This window comes from Ornithodoros turicata, chromosome 10 (assembly GCF_037126465.1).
Source record: "Ornithodoros turicata isolate Travis chromosome 10, ASM3712646v1, whole genome shotgun sequence".
In the NCBI taxonomy this organism is placed as follows: domain Eukaryota; kingdom Metazoa; phylum Arthropoda; class Arachnida; order Ixodida; family Argasidae; genus Ornithodoros; species Ornithodoros turicata.
In genome coordinates, this window is record NC_088210.1 from 25,740,676 (window position 1) to 25,767,122 (window position 26,447).

Here is a 26,447-nt window from a genome sequence, read left to right on the forward strand (position 1 = left end):
ATTAAGCGAAGCTAAGGATCGAACGGCATCTGTTGAAAGGTCTATATAAAACAGATGGCTTTCGAACGACCGGCGCCATATAATGCACGCTGGCAAGGAATGTCTGCTGTGAATAGCAAGCGGAAGATAAGAGCATATCTTTCTTTCTGCAGTAGCAGAATCCCAAATGGTGCTGTTGGAGACAGAGAACCGTAATTTAAAATACCTGGCCTGTTCATTTGGTAACGCAGTTTCTCGCCTTGAATGAGGTAGAATGATTGGTCTGGTTCTCTCGTTCGATTATTTATAGTTCGTGCGAATGTGCTCGAAGAAGGTTACTTCAACATTTCATACACCTCTGGCAGATTTATCGACTGTACCTGTTACAAACCACTCAAACTGTACAGACGTACGAAGCGCAAAGAGTCCAACTCTGGAGATGTGTCGAGACATATGTCTCTACCTTTACCGTCAGACTCTCCGCACGCAGAAATCTTGTTGAAGGAGGCTTGAACGGAGGCTAAGTAGCTTGAAAAGGCAAAGCACTCGGTGCCTTTTACTATATAACATCAGCCGTAGTTGAGAGTTTTGAATGACATATTCCGTTTTTTCTGTTCTAGCCTACACAAATAATACGTAAACGCAATTTTGTAAATGACTACCACCTCTGGAATTGTGAGAGAAGTTCCATCTTAAAGGACTTCCCAGAGTTCCGAATCCTCTGACGCACCTTTCGGCGTCGGACATGGCACTTCAACGCCATCAACAATTATGTACGTACGCACTGGTGCACTGCTACATTTATAAACAGAGTCCGTATGCTGCATTTATCTCTACACACACACACACACACACACACACACACACACACACTGTCTCAGAGTTCCTGTGTCCTCGATTTTCTACGCTCCAGGGCCCTGTTGAACTGCGTCTCCACAGCAAACACTCCCGCGATAGCCAGCGCCAGAATCCCGTGGAAGTTGAAGATAAAGTCTTGCGTTCCGAATGAACCCCGGAAATGTACTGTGGTAGAAAAAGAAAAGAAAAATCTGTCATGAGCAGACATTATAAAGAGCATCTTCAAGGAGGTGGCAACCATATCGTAGAATCAACACAAGGAAACAAGCGCATGAAAGACAAAAGCGGCATTTAAAGCAATTATCGTCTAAGCACCCATGTAAAGACAATCGATGTCAAAAGCCAGAGGGTGTATTCATGGTTTGGCCTTGGGAAGTGGGTCAGAAGTGCGCGTCACCGTGGTACAGTGCTGGGCTGTGCCCTTCGACCGGCAATCAGGGAAGACCCGTCACACTGGCTTTTTCCGTCATCTGAACTTATTATGATAATGATGCTTTACTTACCCTCAAGCAGCTGACGTAGAAGTGTGCTGACACCGGTTGCAAACATCACCACACCATAGGCCAGCCCACATGACGTCATTCCCAATGCTTTGACTAGGAGCACGGGAAACAACACTGTGCTTTGTCCAAAGGCCCATCCCTGAAGCAGGCTTTGAATTGCAAACGTGTTCAGACTCGTGTGTAGCGGCACGATCAGCATTGACGATCCGAGGATTAATAGGTCAATAGCTATGGCACGCCGGACTCTCAGGTGTCCTTCGTCCGTGAACCATCCGGAACAGAGGCAAGCTGCGATGTCACCGATGTGAAACGTGGGCAACATCTTGTCTTTCAAACTTGTGGGTGACAGTTGCTTTGCGCGAAGGACATCCGCGAGCTTAGTAAGGAATATGATGATGGAGTTCAGCATCACAGAGCTGGCAATACAAATGATGTACAAGGTAGGATTCCGAAAGACGCTGACGTAATTGTAGAATCTGTTCCTCTGTCTGTCTTGCAACTGACGGATGAGGATATCTTGCGCTAGACGAGAGTACCGGCGAGTCACTGGGACTTCAACTGGGATGCTGAACGCCTGCGCGTCGGATATGTGAGACGCGGGCAAGTCAGTGCTGTCCTTGTCAAGTGATTGCTCTGTAGATGAACGTGAAAGACCGGCAGCTTCTGTGGCACTGACCTTGTCGTCAACTTGCTGTGCTTCTTGTGACGGTAGCTCACTCTGAGGCGCCTCTAGTGGCAGGTGCTCCAGCAGGTTGAGGTCTTCAACATGTCGCACTATACAACCTTCTTGCGACTTCGCACGGTGAAGCTTGAGTTTCTCTCGCGTTGCAGAATTTCGTCTCCACCGCGCTCCCGTTGTCCCTGCACTAAATGAAACGCTCCTGGTGTTCTTCGCATCTTCTACCGAATCTTGTGTGTCCTTCTGCAGAACGTCTTTTCTGTCGTTCCTTTCCTTCTCACCGACTTCGATATCCACTAACCTCGTGTACCCGTCGTCGTGGGATCGCCCCAGACTTCTAAGAGATTCTATGGACGAGCTAACCCATTTCTTTAAGAGTCTCCTACGTCTTTCCATTGCCTTATCTTCGTGGTACCAACTTCCGCGTCTTTGCAACAACGGGTTCAGTTCTGTACTGTCCTTACCTGCATCCCAGTCATGGGTCTTGTCGTGTTCATCGCCTGGCGCGTCGTCCGCCGTATTGAACTCACTGGTCTGTTTCTCTGCACTCTCGAGAAATCCCATAGGACAGTTATCGCAGCTATCTGCGTCGTCACCCCAATGTTCTATCACAGCAACGCACTCGATGACGTTCATCCCAGCATGTCGCTCTTCAACAGCATCAACAGAACTCAATGACCAGTTCTTTACCGAAGTCTTTACGAAGTCTTCGTCGTCGATAGTCGACGCTGTCTCTTCCATGATGACTTTGTTCTCAAAGTCCATTCTCAACTTCACCGTCGGTAGAGACACGCGTTCTTCCTCGGGTTCTTGGGAAGTGTCGAATGAGTGTCGACTAATTACGAGAGCAGCTATGACAGCATTCATGGTGATGCCTCCCATAAGAAGGAGGCTTCCCTTGATGCCGAACTCGTTTGTAAGGCTGTGAAGAAAAGGAGCTCCTACATAGGCTGCTAAGGCGTTGCCACTGAGACTTAACCCGTTGCCGATGGAACGGTACTGTCTGAAGCAGGCGTTCACGATGAACACGCAAACTGTTTTAGTGGCACCAATGGCTCCTCCTGTAACAGACACATAACAGAGCGGTTACTGACCATGAACCCTAGTTGTACCCGCGAGGTCACGGCGCTCACCGAGGAAGAAACCGACGAGGATGGTCCAGAAGATGTAATCGCAGAAGGGAAAGCAGGCCATGAGTATTAACGATACAGCTAGGGTTGCTGAGATAATCAGGGTTTTTGGATGAGACCTCGTCAAGAATCCGGCTGCTGGAGCTGTTGAGCAGTGGGACATAGAAGGTATTAGATTGTGGAGGAACAACACCTCCAATGTAAAGGAGATGTTGTTCCTCTACAATATGATTGACGTGACTCCCCCCACCCCCACCCCCACCCCACCACCACCACCACCAGCACTACCGGTTGTTCGTGCCAGACCTTGCGCTACTACATCGAATATTTCGTTCCTCGTGGAGCTAGAATCTCCATAATGTCTATTTGTACGGTACTGGTAAAGCACAACGTGGACCTTAGCCAATAGACCTCTTCCTGTTTGTAAACAAATGACGTCATAGTGCTCGACAGCGCCACCAATTTGGTAGAGTTGAACTACACTCAAAGCTAGGGGGACCAACAAGGTCGCGCCCGAAAGCCACGGTCTTGAGGGGATTACGATGATCCCTGAAAGGGACGCGACCTTCGGTCCTAGTGCCCATTCGTGGAACTCAGCTTTCTCTTTCCGATTTGTTTCGGTTTCAGTCTGTCTGTTCGGACCAACGTCATGATCCCGTTTCTCGGGTAGAGGTCTATTTCGAGGACAAGCGTCCAAGGCTTCTGTTTCTGTGGCACACACATTGGTAAGCCTTCGTTGGACACAGAATACGCATGCGATGCTAATGTAGATATTCCACATAACGTAACGTTTCCGTGAGATTGAACACACGAAACGGAGAAGACAGATAATCGACTGCCAAATGCTATCTGCAGCTTTTGAAGCTTATCCAAACGATTGAGTGACTTCAAAAATGTGTGTTGCTTACCCAATAGCGATCCCGACAGGTACGAGAGATAGAGAGGCCATTCTCCGCTGCTCTTACTGATCTGAAGCATTTCCGAAAACGCTGTAGAAAACACGGGCTCGCTGTGCAACAAACAGTTGGTCCAAAACAAGATTGAGAACGCACACAAACAAATCAACCAACTTCGACGTGAGTCAGGAACCACCGTCTGCAAGCCATCGCTTCTCAGGTCAACCTTGGCGAAGCTGCTGTGACGGCGACCTTCTTCAGAAGTCATCATTCACTAACATGCAGGAGAAGTATAGGTACCACACATGACGAGTTGATGAGACGTTCTTCATTGCTGAAGGTTCGTCGGGGCGCAGAGCACGGAAGTAGCTTATGTACGTCAGTTACGTTGTCGTATATACCTCTGTATCTGCGTCGTAGCGCTACGAGGCTTTTTATTTGGGTACTTAGGCGATAACCGCGAATGTATCGTGATTGCATCTGTTGTGCTGATGGTTTCCTAGCTAGGCAATGGCATGTAGAACCCTCCTGGTTAATTGATATAGGGTATCCTGTTATTGGCTTCGGCAATTTCCAGGAACGCAAAATGCTTATCCGAACTACGAAACGCGTCGCGATTCACATCACGTTTATTCCGGATTAGAACATTCAAACACCGCGAGCTCCTTGTTACATAAAGTAATTAGCTCGCTAGAAAGCTACAGCGTAAAAACACGTTGAGTATTTTCTTGCGTTGTGGTTGCTTGTCACTATGAACCTTCGACCTTTTTCAGAAATGTTTATATCGCTAATACTTCCACAGATTTTTCGGAACGTTGCGTTCATATCGTCTATCTAGAACGGCTGAAGCGTTTGAACAGCGCTCCAATAGCGTACGTGACAAATAACAGGATGAACGTACTGCCTAATGCGATGTATAGGCCTTCGTAACTGCCTTGCACATCACGGAAGTACCCTGAAAAAGACACCAAAAACGAAAGCTGTAGCCAATGACCAGGAGTTTCACGTGAAAATGAGTCATGCTTAGGCCATCAATAGACGACGGTCAGCATTACCAATAAATAAGTAAAAGTATCACGCCGCTATAAGACTCACCAACTAGGCTGGGGCGTCCCAGTGTAACCAGTGCCACGAGAAACGTTGCACATCCAAGGCTCGTGGACAGATTCTCTAAGCCAGATACAGCGCCCAGCATCGGGGCAAAGAGAACGGAGCTGCTACCAGAAAACCAACCCACCATGAGCCCCAACAACGCCAGCGACGTGTACGACCTGCATGCCGGCGCGAGACACAGCAGCAAGACACCGAGGAAGCAGCAGTTGACCATCGCCAGTGTCCTTCTCGTCGTGATGCCCCTCTGAGACACGAACTCGGACAACAACTGTCCTAACAGCTGACCAACGGCAAGCACGGATATCAGCACTGAAGAACGCGTCGCAGAAATTCCCTTGCTTATGCTGACGTCTACGAAAGTCACCATGAAGGAGATGTAAGCGTAGCTGATTGCAAACCACGTGGCCGTGATGACGTAGAACATTGGGTTCTTGAGGAACTCCAGACGAGTGATCCATGCCGTTCCCGCGTCGCGGGTCTGTTCGAAGAAAGTGGACCTTGGAAGCGTTAACACCGTTGGTTGGTAGACGGCGTTGTTCACTTGGCACTGCTGGAAGATGACGATGTCTTCGTTGGATGGTGTCCTTCGCAGGGTTTCTTGATCGCCGGCTTCGTCGTCCGCGGAATCAACATTGCCGATAATCGCTTCAGCAGCACTGGAGTCTACTGACATGTAGGAGACACAACCTAGTCCCGCCAGTCGTTTTTGTCGTCTGCGTTCAAGCACAGCCTGGTCAACGGAGCAGTTCTCATTCTGTGACATCGCACGACTGCGGCTGTTACTCCTGGAACGTGTCCTTCTTGAACCGAGTCTCTTAAATTTCTTCAGCCTTTTCCGGATCCATGCCGGCGGCCGTAAGAGAAGTGAACCTGCTATTGCGTGCATGCTGAACCCAGAAAGGAGTAAGAAGGTCCCACGAAGGCCGTAGGTTTCAATCAGGGCTTGGGTGGCTGGGGGAAAAACGATGTATGATGCGGTGACTGCGGTGATGGCGAGGCTTCGAGCGTGCGGTAGTTGACGGTCAAAGACTTGGTGTATGGTCACCCGGTTGACTGGATCGAAGAGGCCTTGGGCAACTCCTGAAAGCGACGACATGAAGGGCATTTATCAGAAACCGAGTTCGGGATTTGTTTGTGTGTAATGCTTTTTGGATTGTGGAGGTGGGGTTCTATTGCACGACCTCACATAATAAGACACAAAGGTTTATGCGTTGATTGTGGGGCTTAATGTGCACGCCTGCTGTCTAGAAACTGACCATATACACACAACATAGAAGCTAGTTGGTGTAACTGCGACGACGGTAGCATCTCATTGAGTCAGGACAAAGATAATTTGGGTGAAGAACTAGGCGAGACGTACTTTGAGGAGTTCGGGACGAGGACAATTTGGGCGAAGAAACTACAACGAACAGGACGAGACGGACCTTGAGGGGTTCAGGACAAGTAAAATTTAGGTGAAGAAACGGCGAAGAACAGGACGAGACGGACTTTTGGGAGCTCAGGACAAGGACAATTTGTACGAAAAAACGGCGAAGAACAGGACAAGAGGGACAGACACGTCTCGCCCTGTTCTCGCCGATTCTTCATCCAAATTGTCATTGTCCTGAACCTCTCAAATTCAACGATATGCCACCGTCGTCATGACCATATGCAATTCTGATTCATTACCGACGAGCGGAAGAAACATCAGTATTGAGGAATACTGAAAGTTGATGAAACAGAGGAAGGCGGCAAATGACACGAGGGTTGTTCCAAGAAGAGAAATGTAACGAAGATTTCCTCGGACCATGAGATATCCAGAGACAGGCCCTGCAAAGATATATAGTACCACCATTAACATCATTTTTCCTGTGATAAGTGAACACAGTCTTCCAACAAGGACATTGCCGTAGGAATACATGCTATCGTTCTATTCTAGATAGCTAGCTATCACTTTGTGCTGTATGAGACAGCTGTGATTTATACAGTGAAGTATTGACCTCCACGCATGATGAAGCATGTCCAGAGCTCTAAACGATAACAGTGCTGAGAGACGTTCAATAAATTTCCTCAAACAACGATAACGCTCTACGATAATGTTCTGAATCAAGAAGTCTTCGTTGGTTGTGAGAAGAACCAGCATGTCCGCCCTTTCTGATGTCCCTGGACTAGCAAGACCAACGTCGACAATCACAACGCGATCTAGATTCCTGCGTTTGTTCCGCTAACATACTGTGCACGTAAAGTAACTTGATACATGCAACGTTCCACAATAACAGTTGTTTTCCTGACTTTCATGCAGCGACTTCTTTTTTATTTTTATTTCTTGTAGACAGAGCCTCGGATCGTCCCACTAATTGCGCAAGAGTGTACAGCACAAAGAAAGACACTGGTTAGTGCGCTTTGAGAACGTACCCATTATAAGATAGAGAGTATTGGCCAAGCTGAATGGCCAAAAAGCTTGCCCGTGTGACACTTCGAAATGATCCACCAGGTGCACGTAGAGGACTCCACTAGAGCAGAAGAGGACATTCGACCAGAAGAAAATCCACGTCGATGCCAGGCCCACGGACCAACTCCACGCCGAATCCACGGCGTAGGGACCACTTCGAGGCCGGTGGCCTCCCATCCCTGAAGGTACGCAACACAATGTGCTTGAGGAAAGCTATCACGTCCTTCTTCTGCAAGGGCGATTTCGTAGAAGGTTAGCTCTGGTAACTATGATACGCCTTTCGTGACAAAAGGGGGGAAGGGCGTTGGAACTTGGTGATACATGACGGAAAACCCCAGGGCCAAGGATCGTGGGAAAAAATTCTTTCTACGTTCCTCAGTCTCAGGATTTTTCGTCATGAACCCTTGTAACCACCACGCTTGTTTTCTCACTCCAAGTGACTGTGGTCTGTTATTGTTTATTACGAGTGCTAAGTAACTCTTACGCCATCTTTTCAATACAGGTTTTCCATGACACTGCATACATGCGTATGACACAAAGTGGAAACAAGAGTTAGCCTATGGTGCGCTGACTGGTGCACCATAGTCTGACGTTGCAGCTTAATTGTGCATCACTTGCATGTTCTTCAACAGGAGAGGTATTCATGTTAGAAAGCTTGACTCACCTCCAAAGAATATTCCGTTTCACGGATGACGTAGCACTACACAGAGGTCTACAATATGCTTCCTCCGGGCGCCGTAGGGCTGCCTTCTTTATGTTGAGACGCAGCTCACAAAGCTATCAAATAGGAATGCCAACACGCTTGGAGGAACACGATTGTCTCTAGAGGACGAGAAAGAGGGGGATGAAAGGAGGGAACTGATAAGAAAACTGTGGCGAAGCATTAGAACAAAGATAACCGCAGCGCAGTATGAAACGCAGGAAACTATAGGAGTTGTTGGGGGCAAATGTCGTCTTAAGAACTGCATATACAGTATTACCCATGTAAATCATTCTCCTTATATGAGAGAAGGGAAGTGCGGCTCACGATTAAACAACAATTGCCAGTCAGTTCCTCTTCCTCATAGATCAACCGGACGTCCTCTTTTGGTTTGCGTCTTGAAAGTGTAAGAGGTTTCCGAAAAAAAAAATATTTCTCGTCCTATCAAATCACGGGCCACTAGTGCTGCATCGCACCCATCGTTTTTATGCTAATTACGTTACAGAATATAACATTACTTTACTTTAACGCGCACGGTGTGACGCGCACTATTGTCGCAGAGTTCAATTCCTGTACTTTGTCCACATCTTGTTCTTACATGCGTATGTCGCAGAAGTGGCAAAACTTGGCTGCGTCTTTGGACACTGTGCCAAAAATGCGGTAGCTGCATAGGGACATCGTTACTGGTGTATGTTTTTGGCAAAACTCTTTTTGAAACGCTATTAAATTTTTATTGAAAGCTTCTTAACGTTTTGTGAAATTGTTCTCTTTTTTTTGTTGTTGTTGTTGGTACATTTCTGTTATTATGATTGTTGTTCAATACATGTTTCATTGTGATGGTTACATAATTTCAGCGTACCGCAAACACTGTCTCGCGATCATGCGGTGATGACCCCGTCACGCGGTGTCACGTGACCCTACAAAGCCACTGACGGACCTACACGGTGCTTGGCCCTGTTAGGCTACCGCGTCAAAGCGGCAATGCAACAACAAATAATGTTATGGGAGCGTGACTTTCTTTTGTCTCCTTTCCTCAACGACGTTTCTGGCAAGACTCCCTATATTTGGTGACTATACTTCGGCCAATGGGACACACGAAATCGCGGAACAAATGCCTGTTAGACCGCATGAACTTTCATGAAGGAAAACATCCCGGGATCTACATTTCAAAACTCCCGGGCCGACACCTGGTAACGTCAGAAGGTATATCCCATTCACCTTCTCCTCCACGAAGCTCCGCCTCCTAACCGGAAGAGCAAGCAAGAAAGTAAAGCGCCAGCCAGCAATTTTGCTTATTTCGCAGCGTGGTCGGCGGCGAGGTCCGTCTGGTTCAGTTGTCGTCTGTCTGCGGTGCTCGAAACGTCGTCGCGCTCAACGGATTTTCCTCGCATCCACTGTCGTCCAATCCAAGTCGGCCAAGCCAAGCACATTTTCGACAGGTGGCCCGTGTGCAACAATGTGTCTGCTTTGGAGCGGTTTTGTTTAGAGAGTAAGTACTCGTGCGGCTCTGTTATGATTGGTTCGTGGCGCGTTATTGACGAGTAGTCTGCATGCCGGAGTGGTTGCATGTTGCTCGAGCAGGACCGTGCGTTATGGGCCTACTTCACGGGAAACAGTGCCTTATAGAGTGTCTGGGGAAAACCAGGGGAAAACGCCCATAGAGCACACACGGTGCCGGAATTCGAGCCCGGGTCACCGCCCAGTCCCGGCGTAGATGGCGATCCTCTCAACCACTAAGCTACGAAAAAGTTGTTTGTTGTTTTCTAAAACACACGTTTTGTTTCTCGTTTATGTATAGAAAGCTGCGGGAGCTGGTACTAGTGGACAAATAATAGCATATTGCATAGTTTGCAACGTGTTTCGGGACGAGCAGAAATGCGATTTCTTTTTCTTTGTTTTTTTTAATGTGTTGATGAATGTTTCCTGTGGTCCCAATATTTCACTGCAAATTGTTGCTTTATTTGTGATAGATCCAACGTTCAAGAAGTACCCTTATGATCGATCAACTTGTACGTGCTCATCGATGTCATATAATTATTAGTGCGTGTAACTACGTACAATGAATTTGACTTTTTTTAAGCACTTTACAACACGTCTATGTACGCTACGCTGAAATGCAAACTCTGTAGTACGTATACATACTGTGTGCACACAACCCACAGCCGAATAACGGTGATGGACGCGATGTCACTCGCCGATGTGACTCCTGAATAACAATACCAGCGGATTTATCTAATGAATATAAATTATCTATAATGATAAAATATATAAAAAGCAAGCGAACTGGTGGCAGATATCCATGACAGAAACCCGAAACTAGGGGAAAATAAGACAAGAGGTCTAGGAGGCTTGTGTTTGTGTGCGTCTTTTTATTTATTTTCCTCTAGTCTCCTGTTTTCGTCGTGAACAAATTATCTAATTTAATTACGATGTCGATACTGCAATGCTACATTTCTATTGTAATCACTCGCACTCTCAACAGCTACATAAACGTTATAAACAATTGAAAACTAAGTTTGCAACTCGATTCAGACAAGATAGTAGCGAGAACGGCAAACGCAACATTGCGGTGCTTTTGTGTTGCACACCGATATCGCACCAATTGCTCTACTGTTCACTTTTCTGATTAACAGCGCATTCGTTAACTACTGCGTCACTGCATCAAATATTGCATTTCGCGCCGTCAAAACGTCATACACGAAATAAAGTCAAATACAAGGTACATCCTAAAGACATTTAGCAAATAATAATAATAGTATGCATGACAGCGTGCTTCGCACTCCTGCTGCTCCCACTATACTTCGCGCGTGTCATATTCGTTATAGCCAGAGTTTTTTTCTCTCTTTCTCTCTCTCTCTCTTTTAGTGTTTACGTACATAACATTTCGTTATTGTATTGTACTGCGTTGTCATGCAATACAATACAACACATATGGTGTAAACATGGTTCACGCTCTATTCAGTATAGAATCAGTTACCACCACCGTTCCATCATGCGAGCCGTTTCGCACTAAATGCGAACGTAGTGTGTCACATATCCCATCTAATGTTTTATTCGGGTGGCAGGAAGTCAACGGTTTGCGACACCCTGTACTAACAACGCTTTCCAAGCCCAAACAGTACACGACCGAGAGTTCTAACGCAAGCAGAACGATATTATAGAAAGAGTTTCTCCTTCTTGTTTCCTCGTAACACCTACATACTTTTTTTTAGGCGCGCAGTAAAGGGGGCGGCGGTAAGAAATGTACCGGTCCAGCTGGATATGGCACTGACTCACACGAGAAGCCTAAGAACCTGTTGCATACTTTTAAGCAGTTCGAAACACACTACAGGGGCATTCATATATTACATACACATTTACCGGAGAAAAGTAAAGCGATGACTATAATACGCCTTGCACATTTCGTTGAGTGTATATAAACAAGAAGCGGAGACATTTCCCTTGTACTTGAGGAACAGATATGCAAAGCGCGAGGATGTCACGACTCTTGTGTCGTCCTCATCGTCTTGTATCTGTGCTCCTCGACTACGAGGAAATGTCACAGTTTTCTGCAGTACGCCAGCTCGCTTGCACCACTTTGATTTCATCGAACATACAGCTGCTTTCATGCCTCCAATAGACCTCTCCCTGTTTGTAAACAAATGACGTCACGGTGTTCGACAGCGCCACCAATTTGGTAGAGTTGAACCACGCTCGAAGCTAGGGGCGAACAAGGGTCGCGCCCGAAAGCCACGGTCTTGAGGGGATTACGATGGTACCTGAAAGGAACACGCCCTTCGGTCCTACTGTTCTTTCAATAGGACGCAGCGAACAAGTGCCCATTCGTGGAACCCGGCCCTCCCTTTCCGATTTGTTTCGGTTTCAGTCTGTCTACCAACGCCATGATGACGTTTCTCGGGTACAGGTCTACTGATACACAGTTGAAAACAGCACACACACTCTAATTAGTGGAACAGGAAGAGTTCAAAGTGTTGTACAGTTCCTGCTACAAAATCACAATCGTAAGCGGAAAGGTCATACATAACAGCGCAGCGACTTACCGCCTCCACGGGTTGTATCTCCGTAGCCGTGTGTAGGATGCATTATGTTTTTTTTTCAGCGAGGGTAGCTGCAGCAGGCAAGCGAGATGTGTATTGCTTCCTCTACGATTCGAGCTCACGTACGGCGGAGTCAATGTGACGTAGCTGGCTCGACAGGTACGAGCAAGAAATAATAACCGTTTCAGTACGAGTAGAATGTTGCGAAGGCGTGCTGTGATGGGGAGTACACGCCGGACAGCGAACGCACCTGCATGACTGCGTCGCATCTGTTAGTCAAATACACGTGAGGCACGCGTTCGAAATACGCCTTCCCGGATGAACGCCTCATTTTGAGCCATCTGTCGTTGTGAGGCTAGACGAGCAATATCTCCGCTGGATGGCGTTTTATGCGGGGTAGTACACGGGGTGCTTCACCTAATATGATAAAAAAAATTCTAACTGGCGACGTACTCGCCCGAGGATTGTGGGACTCCCGACAATTACCTTCGGGGCCATTTCGGAAGGCTTTCGACAATTTTCATTTTTGTCAATTGAACTTCGAAAATTGCCAAGCGAACCTCACTTTATTTTTACAGAAATATGCATGAAGTCCTCAGACCCAATGCACAATGCCTATGCACAATATTCCAACAGAAATAGTCCAGAAAAATTTGTAAAAATTAAAAATTTGTAAAAATTAAAAATTTGTAAAAATTATGCTTTAGTAAAACAAGAAGCGTACTATTACTTACTCCTTTCCCCGCATCTCCCGTGCACTCTTCTTTGCGACCGAGCAAGTGGAGCTAAAGCGCAACACTTCTGTTGCAATACTGTGCATAGTTTTTGTTCGGTCTGCGGTTATACGCGGAGGACTTCATATTTCTGAAAAAAAAAAAAACTTTATTCTTACTTTGGAGAGTGGGGAGGTTCATCTCCACTGTAAAAAAAAAAAAAGAAATAGAAACAACAAAAAAACACGGGTTCGCTCGGCAATTTTCAAAGATTAATTGAAAAATAAATAAATTTCCCGACTTGTCCAAAGCCTTCCTCCTTAATTGTGGAAGAAGTTTGCAGAAGGTAATTGCCGAAAGTCCCACAATCCTCCGGCGAGTAGGTCGCCAGTTAGAATTTTTTACCACGTTATTTATTACCAAGTTTATTTATTACCACGTTTTTTACCACGTTATGTGTGACGTAAGCTTAGGTGCTGTAGAAGTCTTCCGCTTTCGTACTAATGGGAGTGAACGGTTGTTTTGCAAAAGTAATTGTCAACTGTCATACACAAGTCAAATGTCACTGAGGCAATTGAGTACGCTTTCCAAACTCGTTGTACCGGCCAGAGGCAGAGCCAGTGTGCACATTGGAGACACGCTGAAATAAACCATCTAACAATAAAACGTCAAAAATATAAATACCTTAATCATCAAACTTTCAAAATAAATAAATAAGTATATTTTTGTTTTTAACGGTTTATTCCAGGGTACACCCGCACATATAGAGCGTTGTCTTCTATACTTCAACGCGGATGTTCTTCTCAGGATGTTTCCCTACTCGAAGACCAAATTGTGAAAGACGTAGTGGAAACACGACGAGAGACAGTATTCTTTCGGTACGCAGAAATAAGAGTTGTATAATGTAGTAACTATATTTATAATAATCATAATACATAATTAATATTAATTGTCATTAATGGATAATAATACGACAGCTATAATTACAACAGACAGTTGTGGGTAGCGCTCGTGCAGTATCCGTAGGCTGAGTAAAAATAATGGGAAGTAATTTTTGCATACCACAAAGTGTAAGCAGTTAAGCATCTTTGCACCTATATTCTCAGGGTCTGAGTTTTTCCGGTTAAACCCGATTCTACGCAATTCCACCCGATTGTTCCCCTCCCGAATCAGTTTCGAACCAGTTCGGGTTGAACCCGATTTCTCCCCGAATTCTAATCACGTATTACGTTGTGTATCATGTATCAGGTACACGGTCCGGTAGCAGCCTGTGAAAATGAAAACCACGTCTGATGAAGATATTATCTGAGTGCAACAATAGACCATACGCGCGAAGCACATTTAATGTTACACCACGTGCTGTTTGTGCATGTTTGACCAAAGATGTGCACCTTTAACTTTTTTTTGTGTTCCGTGTTAGCACCGCGAAGCAACTGTGGCTATGAGAGGCGTACAGATATGGACAGATGGAGAGAGGACAGCAGGAAGGAGTGGGGGAAAGGGGTTAGTATGTGTCCTAGGCCGACTTCAAGGGGAACTGTACAAAAATAGCACCCGATTTTTTCCCACCCGAATCTGGTAAAGGCTTTTAACCCGAAAAACCCAACCTATAGTGGAGTTCCACTGAGAACGCCTTCTCGCATGCATATTATATCCTGACCCACGCGAAATGGATCGAGTAGTACGTTCGCAATGTCGTATAAGATGTTTGAATTATCTCTCGTGCTTCTTCCTCGTGTATATAATCGCTTCTTCGATCTTAATGGCGGTTTGGCGGAGCCGCAACACACACAAATCTAGCTGTGAGGTCATTCTAAATTAATCCCGCGCATTCTCGTAGAGCTGGATATCCCTCAACAGCGCTCGACTTATTAGTACGAAGAAAAATGTGCACGAAATCTTTGCTTTTGCTATAACGTGTAATCGGTGTGGTTTCAAGGTATCAGAACCTGCCTGAAGCGTTGGCTCACTGCAAGCAGTGACGTGATAATGATAATTCCTAGCTTGACGTCGATCGCCACAAGTGGTTCGGTCTGTGGATTAATTTTGCCGACCTGAGCGTTCTTTAACGGGCAACGAAATCTCAACGGCACGCCGTGTGCAAGCAGCGAAGTCGACGTTTACGTCTTTGTATATATAAACTGTATAGAGGTCTGCATCATTCACGTGCGAGGACGCATTCAGGCATGTGTGTTCAGAGTCCAGTTCTTCTTAATCGGATAGTTATGAAAGCAACGACGCGAAGATCGAGACTGCTGCTGCGAACGTGTGGGTATTACGTAAAGAATACAAATGCACTCTAAGAAGAAGAAAAAAGGTGTAAAATGGGGAGTAGTTGAAGTCTAGGGGAGTATAGAAGCTGCAATTACTCCCCATTTTACTTCCCTGACCCCGAAATTTACTCCCCATAACTGCAAATGGTCACTGAACTTCACAAATGGTCTCCTGAATGCAACAGACCACGTTCATGTGTGATCTTCCTGAATTTGATGCAATAAGGCTATATAACTTAGCTAGCTTGCCAATTTTCCACCCACACAGAGGAAAAATATTTAGTTTTTTTTTTTTTTCTTTCTTGAGAAATTGTGCCTTATGAATATCACAGTATGTTATATCACTCGACATATCACGGTTGGAGGTTTAATTCGAAGTATTTTCATTCATGCGCATGAATTATGTATACCTGAGACCCTTAGAACAGAGTGTGAAATGCAGTCTTCATGCACTCAGTGACGTTCATTCACTTCCGTGCATTTACTCCTGAAAGGGACTATAATTTTTGTGGCAATGCATTTAGTCCCCAAAAGGAGTAAAACTACACTTTTTTTTTCTTTTTCTTAGAGTGATATATGACGCGCATGCGCTGTCGACGCAATTACTCTATATATTGACGAAAAAGCATCAGGTCGCTATATGCAGGGTTTGTGCAACTTTCCGATTCTTTTCAAGAACGTGACGATGAAACTGCATGTAGATTTGCAGTCGGTCTTCCACGCTTACGACATCGTCAAATAAATGCGTGTGTGTAATCTTACGTGGTACGTATATAGGGGACAAACCTAGCCAGGATTTTTTCCCTGGGTTTTCCGAAGACTTTCGAGACGAATGTCGGCGCAGCTGGTTCCCCCTGAAGTCGGCACAGGACGCATACTAACCCCACCGCTGTCCCCCACTACTGCCTGCTGTCCTCTCTCCATCTGACAACACCTGTACGCCGCAGTTTGCTTCGCGGCACCAACACGAAATAAAAAACGAAAAAAAGCCAGACAGCGACAGGACTTCCATCATGTTTTTGTCATGCCAGTTCATAAAGGCTGTCTGTAAATTCGGCGCCTACATATTCAGCACGTGAAAGCTGAAGCTGATTGATTGATTCATTGATTAAAAAAAAAAGAAAATTATGGAGATGTAAAACCTGAAGTTGTTTTGTAAGGAATTCAATCATTCCTTCGCAGAAACTTCTTGCTTTTCAAAGTCGAACGGCGCACTGGACGAAACAATTCCAATTATTTTATTTAAAAGTGATTAAGGATTTATCAATTGTATCAAACTACCAAATTTTATTTTATTTCATGTGTCTCACTAAACAAAACAAAAAAATGTATACGCATAGTGGAAAGTGTTTCGATAAACCCAATTGGCCTGCCTTTCTCATAATCATTTCACAGTACATATATTCCATAGAAATCGCGCTGCGTTTGCCAATTATACGTAGGCGGGTTCCGCGGTTTTCGGTTTTAATCGAAAAACACCGACACACATACAGCTGGTAAACTTTCCCTCATTCGGTTTTAATCGAAGAACACCGAGTACAGAGGGACATTCCAGGAACGACGACAGCGATAAATTGCTGCACATGCCCTGCAAGTTGTTGATGCAGATCATAAAAACCATACAGAAACACGATGTTTGTGAAAAATGTTCGTTTACTTTTTCGTTAGCCGTAAAACGCCACCGCAGCGAACAACGCCACGTTGAATGAGCGTCGTGCGGAAATTACATTGCGAGTTCTATTCGCCGATAACTGCCGGGAAAACCATGTACACTCCAGGAAAAACATCGAAAAACGCCGATTTCGTGAAAATCAATAAACACCGAAAAACATACGCCGGATCCGTCCAAAAATAAAAACCGAAAACGCCGAACCTAACTATACGCGACCAAGTTCAGCTCGTAACTAAAGGAGTGACTACATTCCTGAAACCTGCCCCCCTTCACTGTTCTTATAAGCGAAACCATACGCCAGGGACAGGCGAAAAGTTGCGCCACATTGACAATATCTAAAGCACACAGCCCGCCAGAAACGCCGGCGTACAGAACGCAGAGAACAAAGGATAGTGCATACATCAATCTAGCCCGATCCATAGCTTCAAGCGGAGAAGTTGATTTTCTTTTCTCGAAGAAATCGGGACGCGACGACGTCCTGTTCCTTTAAGCGTAGCGGGACGCCGTCTAAAATGACATTCACTCCCACGAAACCTGTCGCCTGTGTCTCGGCGGACGTCGCAGGCTACCGGTCACACGGTCACGTGGATGCGTCGCGCTGCTGTGCTGCCGCCTGCTCGCAGAACAGTCCACTGGAAAGACATTGTTTCGAGGGATAATGCAATGAACGGGTACAATGGAAACGGTGCTCGTGGACAATGCTACGACGAAACATGAAGAGCAAGTCAGACGTGTTTGATGCTGCGCACAAGGCCTGTGTGTGACCTCATATCGTTACTCAGCGTCGTCTCATGAGATCTCAAATTCGCGGCGAATTCCGTTGAGAGATCGAATACATTGCCCCGCACCGACGCGTGGGGGTCAGGTGCTCGATCTCGTCGGTGCCGTACGGGTTCGCGTCCCCTATGGAATGTCAACTGCCTTTTCAGAGCGTGTCTCGCAGAGTGCACGGCGCTGCGGTTCCAGTCTCCTTCCGGGAACTGGATAGGCGATTTCAGGAAATCCCAGTGGTCCTTGCGCACGCCGTTGCATCCTGGGAGATTATTCTCGTCAGAAATGGGACAACGTTCCTCCGCGTTTCGTTCCCGCTGACATTGACACTTCGTGGACACCATGGGCCGAGAGAGGAGAAATTGAAACAGTTTGAAGACTTTCCCCTCCTTCTTGATAAGCAAGTTCCCATAGTTCAAAGCGGCGCTAAGTTCACTGGGATTTTCTGAAGTCGTCTCTAGACCACGCATACATAGCGACGTATAGCAACGCCAGCTCGTTTATTAGTGCAGCACTAATTCTGACGCCACCGAAATTATTACAAACCTGATGCCAAAACGCAAAGGTTGTCACAGTCTTGCCGTCCTAACTTGTCGCGTGCATGCCTCTTCTATACCATCACGTCCCTGTAGTCTGTTTTTTTTTTTTTTTTTTTTTTTTTTTACTCACTAGGTCAGAAAGTTTTGCACCCTGGAGCAAACGTTGCACCTCTCCTTCCCCTAGTGGAACATTACGCGCCTGGCCTAGTTCTGCTAATGGAATTCGCCGTTAGTACGACCGCAGTAGTATGGACACTATTCACTCCGGGCAGCCCGTGATGCACTGCACACGATACGAATTGCCCTCATTGACCGGCCCCACAGTGCATAGTGCATGATGGCATTGCGTAGAGGCAGCTGATGAAACTCTCTCAATAATGTCGCGCCGGTTGTCCTTGTTCTTGTCTTTCTGCTACGGTCTCATCGTTGCTGAGACTTCCTTTCACGTTGGACCTGCGCAGATATTGCGTGAGCAGTCTTACACGTAGCAGAGGAACAGGAAAAGCATGAGTTAAGGTTTCCCCGCTCACGGGGTGGTGGTAGAAGTGATGGAGTGGTGGTGAGGTGCAGCCGCAAGTCCGTCGCGGAGTCGCAAGGAGACAGGCCAGGCCCAGGCGTGGAGACTGTACACGATCTTTATTTCATAACGCTCACAATCCAAAGACCCTCTCAACCCGTATGGCGGTTCCCTATATACATCTTCATCTTACCCACTCTCCCACGGGACACCCAGTCACGTGCAAGGCAAATTCCACGAACTGTCAATTCGTGACACACTCCAGGACGCTTCACAGTACAATACAAATGTATACATATACGTGTGGACGGGCCGGCACACGTGTTGCACGTTTGCCCACGTATGCCACGAGAGTCGTAAATAACGAAAGACGACACGGCTCTCAGGGAACACTGTCCCGTACTCACCACTGTCGTTATTACGAGTCAACCAGTGCCTCGTCTCATTTTCGTGTGAAACCAACGAGGGCAGCGTCTGCGGAGGATTCCCGGAATCCGGAACCCATCGTCGATAACAGACACAGGGTGGCCGAGGGGACCAGCCACGCAAGCCAGTGGCATTACCCTGTCGGTTTCTTTGACCGCTGCAGCTGCAGCCTACCCGGCAGGGTGTCAGAAACTAACACCTCCCCCCAAAAAAATGTGTTGCACTGGCCTCTGGAAAGTGCAACACACAAGACCAAACGTTTCTGCAAATGATACACTTTGCACTTGTAAATTATGCACTGGACAAGTTATACACAATAGTATCAATGCTGTACAAATCTTCCATCAGCCACATATTAGCACTTTTTTTTTTTTTTTTGCATAGTCTATTACGCACAGGAGAGGCCCTTCATACGACACTCACCAGGAACCCACCATGTCTTTATGTAGCCAAACTGGCACGACTAAAATTCTAACCGCGATAGGCGTGCGTTGCCAAACTCATGCCTTAGTCGTGGGTCAGGTGACGCCAGTTCCGAGATGCTGGCCGCCTTCTTCTATCAGTGCTAGCAGCCCATTGTATTGGTGGCCCTTATCTAACTTCGCTCCCGGAGTGAAGCGTAAGTGACGCCGTACCGTCCTTTTGCGGTCATGCCTTTCGACATTACGTGATCTTGTGTGGTCAATAAACACATCTTGGCATTCCGACATTAATTGGTCGGGCTCTCCGTTCTGCTCCTCATTAAGTTGTTGTGAAGAATCTTCCACTATCTTAGGGTGGTCTTGCAGGCTTGGAATTGGAGTGATAGGTATCTTCCCGAATTCGGCGTCTTCATCGAAGACAACGCAGGCTGTTTCAATGCGGGCCGGATGACTCCTAAGCTCGTTCTCGTGTGCACAAGATGCCTTCAGTTGCTTATCATCTATGTTTTCTGCCGCGCATTTACTTGACTCCTCACCTCTCATTTCGGGATTGAGATCGACATCGCTGCTCACTACATCAGTCCATGCAGTTCGGCTTTGATCTACTTCTCCATCTTCCTTATATACATCTGAGATGTCCTCGCATTCTAGCTCTGCAATCACTGGTTGTCTCACGTCTTCTAGTACCCTCGCTGCTGTATCGAGCTTTCGGTGTTCAATTTTTAGAGCTTCATGATCGTAAGGCGCCAGTAGCACGTCTATTCCTTCGGCTAACTTATCAGTTACGGCACATTGAGTCAGTACCTGCTGTCTCCAGCCATCCCTTGTTTCTATCTCTAGCGGGACTTCCATCAGCTGTGCACGGATAGTGTGTCCAAAGGCACTTCTCAGCCTTATCTCGCCACTTTCTCTTTCATCTTTGGGGCACGAAACAATGCTCCTCCTTAGCACTGTTATATCTGCTCCTGAGTCAAGACGGGCCGCCACAAGATTGTTTCCTACTCTAACGCGCGCTAAGTCTGCGTTCGCTTCTTTCCCTCTTTCTATCACCGGACTCATCGCAGCTCCTTGCAATACTGCGACTCTAGCAATTAGCTTAGATTCTTCCATTTCACGATTTCGTGATCCATCAAATTTCTTCTCTGTTTCACTTGTAGATGTCTGAGGGCAATTCCTCGCATAGTGACCTTCTTCTCTGCATCGGAAACAACGAACAACACGACCTGACATTTCGCGTGTCGGCGTCGATGCCCTGCTGTCAGCATTGTTTTTCCCTGGAACAATTTTTTCCCTTACTTCAGGTGGCCGCTTTTGACTTGTCGGTGCCACCGTCCTCCGCTGCTTCGCTCCTCTTTTAGTTTCTTCGAAGTTTTCAGCCATTTCGACGACTTTATTGGGTCTGTGCCATGTTCCCGTTTCTGCGAGCGTTACGTACGAGCGCGTTTCATCCGGCATCACGTACGTAAGTCTGTCGACCAAAATTAGGTCTCTCAAGTCGTCTAGCGTCTTTACATTACGGCTCGCCGTGTAATGGTCAAAGAGAGCTGACAATCTCGTCAGAAACTGGCCCCACGACTCCGAGTCACCTTTTCTCGCTTGATAGAAGTGTCTCTTGTATTCGGCCGGCGTTAAACGCAGTTCGGCAAGCACTTTCTCTTTAACTTCGGGGTACAAAAGAATCGTCCCACTGCCGTGCCGCGCAATCACTGCCCTCATTTTTTCATTGAGGTACGCCAACAGTACCGTGCCTTGTATATCTTCCGGCACACCAAAGTTTTTAAACACAGTTTCGACACTAACGAACCACTCAGGCACTAGAGCTTCTGATTCGGGCATTGCTGTCAAAACCCCACGTAGATCTCTGGCATATTCGCCCACTCTACTCCTATGTTCCGTGTTAGGCCTATAGCCACTGCCACCTCCCGCCTGAATCTGCGCGAGCTTTATCCTTTCAATCTCTAGCTGAAGTCGTAGCTTCTCGATTTCTCTGTCGCTACTTCCTCCGGAGCTATCCTCATTCGTTGCATGCTCGACATTTTGAGCATCGCCAACAATGTCGCCCTCATCTGTATCTGAGTTTCCTTTCTTTGCGCCTAGCCTCGTCACTACCGACATGGTGAATTTCTAATAAGGATATCGCAAAGAGCCTACCTCAGACACAGTTTCCCCCGTTGACTCCACAGTCCAACGTTGATCCTTTTCCACTTCAAGGATGGACACTATAATTGTCCCTTGGTTTTTCGTTAGTAAATCAGGGTCATCCTCTTCGGCGTCGCTCCGTCGCGTCGTTCCACAGACGATGGTGGACCTCTCTTTCCGATACCGTCCAGCGCTGCTATGTTGCTCCACCTCTGCTTCAGGGACTCCACGATGAGCTCAGACACCTCCAACCCTTTTGTGCCTATAGGCCTGCGAAGTCTCTCCTTCCGATGCCACTTCGCCGTGATATTCGATGGTGGACCTCTCCCGAAGATGCCGTCCCACCTGCTGGCTATCGCCGAAGATATTTCTCCTCCAGTCGCTCCTATGTGATGACTGTTTCTGGACCTTGGCGCCTCTCGGTCCTGGCCGACTTCTACTGTCCTTGCTGATGACGCTGCACCTATCCTGCCGACTGCGCCAGTTAAGGTTTCCCCGCTCACGGGGTGGTGGTAGAAGTGATGGAGTGGTGGTGAGGTGCAGCCGCAAGTCCGTCGCGGAGTCGCAAGGAGACAGGCCAGGCCCAGGCGTGGAGACTGTACACGATCTTTATTTCATAACGCTCACAATCCAAAGACCCTCTCAACCCGTATGGCGGTTCCCTATATACATCTTCATCTTACCCACTCTCCCACGGGACACCCAGTCACGTGCAAGGCAAATTCCACGAACTGTCAATTCGTGACACACTCCAGGACGCTTCACAGTACAATACAAATGTATACATATACGTGTGGACGGGCCGGCACACGTGTTGCACGTTTGCCCACGTATGCCACGAGAGTCGTAAATAACGAAAGACGACACGGCTCTCAGGGAACACTGTCCCGTACTCACCACTGTCGTTATTACGAGTCAACCAGTGCCTCGTCTCATTTTCGTGTGAAACCAACGAGGGCAGCGTCTGCGGAGGATTCCCGGAATCCGGAACCCATCGTCGATAACAGACACAGGGTGGCCGAGGGGACCAGCCACGCAAGCCAGTGGCATTACCCTGTCGGTTTCTTTGACCGCTGCAGCTGCAGCCTACCCGGCAGGGTGTCAGAAACTAACAGCATGGTTGTTGTCAGCCATATATTCTGTCCTACGCTCTCATAATTTCCAACAAACGGTTTTCCATGATACGCGAGAACCTTGAAACGCTCCTGGCGCTGATCACCGAGGCGTTACGCAAGTCGGAATGCCCCGATGCTGAAAATTGGATAGTTAGCGCAGCAGACGATTACGTTGCGCTTCAGAAATCGCTACTCTTGTGTGCTCTAAGCAGACACGGAAGCGGCGCTGTAAATGTGAGACTATTAAAAGTAATTACGGTAGATGACGCGGTACTCTGTCTCACTGCACTGCAACGCGTGCACTATAGCCCTGGTGTTATTTCAACTTATTAGCGTTGTTATTCGTAGGAACTTAACGACGATGCGTGTGAAAAGCGCGCTCCGAAATGTTCCGACATTTGCAGAGGGGGAAGTACCTAGACATGTGCAGTGCTGGACAAAAATGTACGGAACACGCTCGGGTGCATTCCTTCCTCGGAGTGACACGCTAGCAGCGAATGGTACCGTACGTACGGACTCCCAGACAGGTGACTGGGTTACCTAGGCACATGTCTGTAAGTCCGTACGGTGGCATTCGTTGCCAGCGTGTCACTCTGAAGAAGGAACGCGCCGGAGCGCGTTCCGTAAATTTTTGTCCAGCACTGTACAACTCGAGGCAGTGTCCGAACCACGACCTACTAGATTATAACGTCCATGTCTTCGGCAACCACTCTGAGGAGCCTGTCCCGACGATCCGCTAGGGGCGCTATTCATCGGCCCGCGAGATCTACATCATGATTGGACAATGGAAATTTGAATTTTGAACGCGCAGAAGGCGGACGACCACCGTAGCAGACGACAGCAACAGCTCCTATGAAAACACGTAGGATGATGATGATAATCAACTTCAGAATGAAACATCTGCCCTGGGATATCCACCGCTTGTACAAAAATACTAAGGTAAGCTGAAATGTACAAAGTATTGCAGAAATTTAGGAAGCAATAACCGGGCCGATGAGTAGCGCCACCGCTAACTTCCAAATGCGGCGCTCGGAAGTGGTGCCTATATGACATGGTCGTTATAATCTAGTAGGTCGTGGTCCGAACAAGGGTCACCGCGCCAGGATCGGTAGGTGACCGAGGTTCGAACCCTGTGTTGTCAAGGCGTTTTGTTTTTTCCTGGGTTTTACTCAGACGCTGTGAGACAACAAATACCGGCACAGCTCGCTGTGAAGTCGGCCCCGGACGCGTGATCACTCTCGAGCAGCATGAGTCATATCCCGCAAACGAAAATGATAAAGGTAACAACGGTACCAGCACCACGCGCACGGGTACCTTTCATAAGGTCTTTTCTCGAACTGTTAATTCACACAAAGGTGCTAAACAGCCATCCTCGTGCGTGTGCAAGACTCGAATCTATGGAACTGACCATATGTCCGTCTTTTCCCAGCAGCACCGGTGCAAAAGAGCAAAGGATGCTCTCGCAACTATGTAGAGCTCAACTGTGGCCCAAACCAAGCAGAAAGTGGAACCGCCGTTTCTCACGTAAGTTTACTGCTACACAGCTGTCGTTTTGTTTTTCTTTTTTTTTTCTTGCTACATCCCTTGCTTTTGTCTACATAATAACGTTACCTCGGACTGATATGTTACGGGCGGGCAGACGGTTAACGTTGATATCTTAGATGGAAATGTGATAACGTATTTTGACTTCGTTGTCCTTTATTCGCCGCAAGGAGCATTGTGGCAAGGAAGAAATCGCGTTTGTGGTGGGGCGACAAAAATGACCACCAAATCTGGCTTTATTTCCTAGCGTTATATATGGGCTTGAGCTTTGCTTTCTCTTTCTTCTTTTCTCTCTCTCTCTCTCTCTCTAAAAACGGCAAGGGCATCAGCGCGCCTAGAGTAGCAGATGTAGTAACTGCGCCGGAAGCTCTTCAGTTAACATTTTATAGACTCGTATTGCATTTTTATATCTGTGAATTGCCTCTTAGTATGAAAGTGGGACATTGGGAATGAATTCACCTTTAAATTTTGAATAGCTGTGCTGGAGAATACTCGGTTAATACGAAAAAGCTGTTAATGCATCTGTTGCGTATTAGAGAAACATCATTTCATCAACACTACATATTCGTAAAAGTCAATGGGCACGCTGTCACAGTAACTAACCATTCACCTCAGGAGCGAAAAAACATTATTCAAAGGCTCCTGAATTCCCTGATTATTTTCACGTTAATTCGTTTGGCGCCGTTTCAAGTTCAGGTCCGGCAATATGTACCCGAAGGGGCCACTGATAGTGTTGCATCGAAGGGCTTACCACTACGTCTACATTACTCATAAATTGTTCTCCGAAAGAACTCCCCCGCACAGCCTTGAAAGTCAACCGATTAACTCCCATGTCCCTGACCGTGGAACACTATGGCCTCCGGAAAGATAAATTGCCACACTGTTCATCATTCCCTCCGCTCTAAATGACACCGCCACCACCACCTCCGCCACAGACCGAAACCGAAACAGCTAGCGCACAACGGAGCAGACGAAGGCAGAAGAATTCCTTTGTCTTATCAGGAGTGCCCATCAGAGGGCACCTCGCTGGTGAAAGTGGTTCGAACAGGCACGTTAATGACGGCGGGCGTGATTTGCGATGTTCTCGAGATCAAAGGTCTCGCAGAAAGGTCGCAGGACGCCCACGCATAACGCCCCCCAGCGGCCGTTGAGCGGAACCACACGCCATTTTTATTTCTGTTTTGCTATCGGGTTGTGGTTCGCCAAGGCGCATCGTCTGTCCTTTTTTTATTTTTGTTTTTGGCTCTGGTTGATGTTACTTGCGTTTATTATAATTATTTATTGTTGCGCCAGTCACGACTGCGATAAAATCTCTTCCTCCCCCCTGCCACGTGCCCTCTAGTGGCCATGTTTTGCCCTCGCTGGATAAATCAAGCCGCCTGATTGTGATGCTATAGGATGTTGCAGTGCGCAGCGCTTTTCTTTGAATTGCTCTGCAGCAATTTTGATGTTTGGCGGGCAATGCTTTTCCGCCTTCTTTCACCGAGGTGTTTCTCTGGGAAGTGCTTCGTTTCACGCACGACCGCAAATGAAATGTATTTTTTATCTATTTTTCCTGAAATGGAGAGTGGGAGGGCGCTACATATTTCGAGGAAGACAAGCGTTGCAGAGTATCTCGGAAAGCAGCACAAAAAATAAAAAGGAATGCCTTCTTTAATAGTCAGCATAAACACGCTGGACGGATGAACTGTGACATTCCTTGTTGCGTCAAGCTTCTACCAGACTAAGACCGACACGAAATGTAGTTCGTACGTCTTAACAGAGTTACTGCGCCGGAGAAATTGTACTGCAGCGCCACCAGTTTTGCCCCTAGGGTTGCTATATTTATAGCTAACTATAGTTGTGCTCAACTTGAGAAGGAGAAGAAATCTAGTCCGTCAGCTCTTAAAATATTACTGCGCCGCGGATAGCATGGCTGGACACAGTGAGGTGACGCCCCCTCCTTGCGCCAGGTAATGTAATCCCCCATACTCACTCTGCTTCCGTATTGGC

The 26,447-nt window shown here is 47.0% G+C and overlaps 3 protein-coding genes across 5 annotated transcripts in view; 1 reads left to right on the plus strand and 2 right to left on the minus strand.

The window, feature by feature from the left end:
* Nucleotides 1-26,447, plus strand: part of LOC135371251 (uncharacterized) — a 139,561-nt gene that overhangs the window by 102,777 nt on the left and 10,337 nt on the right. Inside the window, exons 4-7 of one of the 3 annotated variants that reach the window (XM_064605336.1) lie at nucleotides 7,470-7,529; nucleotides 7,632-7,774; nucleotides 9,144-9,778; nucleotides 24,346-24,437. In XM_064605336.1, coding sequence (XP_064461406.1) covers nucleotides 24,368-24,437 — 70 coding nt within the window. In that variant the 5' untranslated portion in view covers nucleotides 7,470-7,529; nucleotides 7,632-7,774; nucleotides 9,144-9,778; nucleotides 24,346-24,367. The remainder of the gene's footprint in view (nucleotides 1-7,469; nucleotides 7,530-7,631; nucleotides 7,775-9,143; nucleotides 9,779-24,345; nucleotides 24,438-26,447) is intronic. The other 2 variants (XM_064605337.1, XM_064605335.1) reach the window with 2 other exon arrangements.
* On the minus strand, nucleotides 505-4,558 carry LOC135371250 (uncharacterized). Its single transcript, XM_064605334.1, has 4 exons — nucleotides 4,058-4,558; nucleotides 3,153-3,293; nucleotides 1,341-3,080; nucleotides 505-1,002 (listed from the first exon to the last, which is right to left on the minus strand). Exons 1-4 carry the CDS (start codon nucleotides 4,314-4,316, stop codon nucleotides 857-859), a joined length of 2,286 nt encoding a protein of 761 aa, XP_064461404.1. The 5' UTR covers nucleotides 4,317-4,558; the 3' UTR covers nucleotides 505-856.
* On the minus strand, nucleotides 4,657-12,611 carry LOC135371254 (monocarboxylate transporter 13-like). The gene is made up of 6 exons (XM_064605339.1): nucleotides 12,330-12,611; nucleotides 8,254-8,411; nucleotides 7,553-7,768; nucleotides 6,827-6,967; nucleotides 5,141-6,238; nucleotides 4,657-5,000 (listed from the first exon to the last, which is right to left on the minus strand). The coding sequence occupies exons 3-6, from the start codon at nucleotides 7,764-7,766 to the stop codon at nucleotides 4,876-4,878; spliced, it is 1,578 nt and encodes a 525-aa protein (XP_064461409.1). The 5' UTR covers nucleotides 7,767-7,768; nucleotides 8,254-8,411; nucleotides 12,330-12,611; the 3' UTR covers nucleotides 4,657-4,875.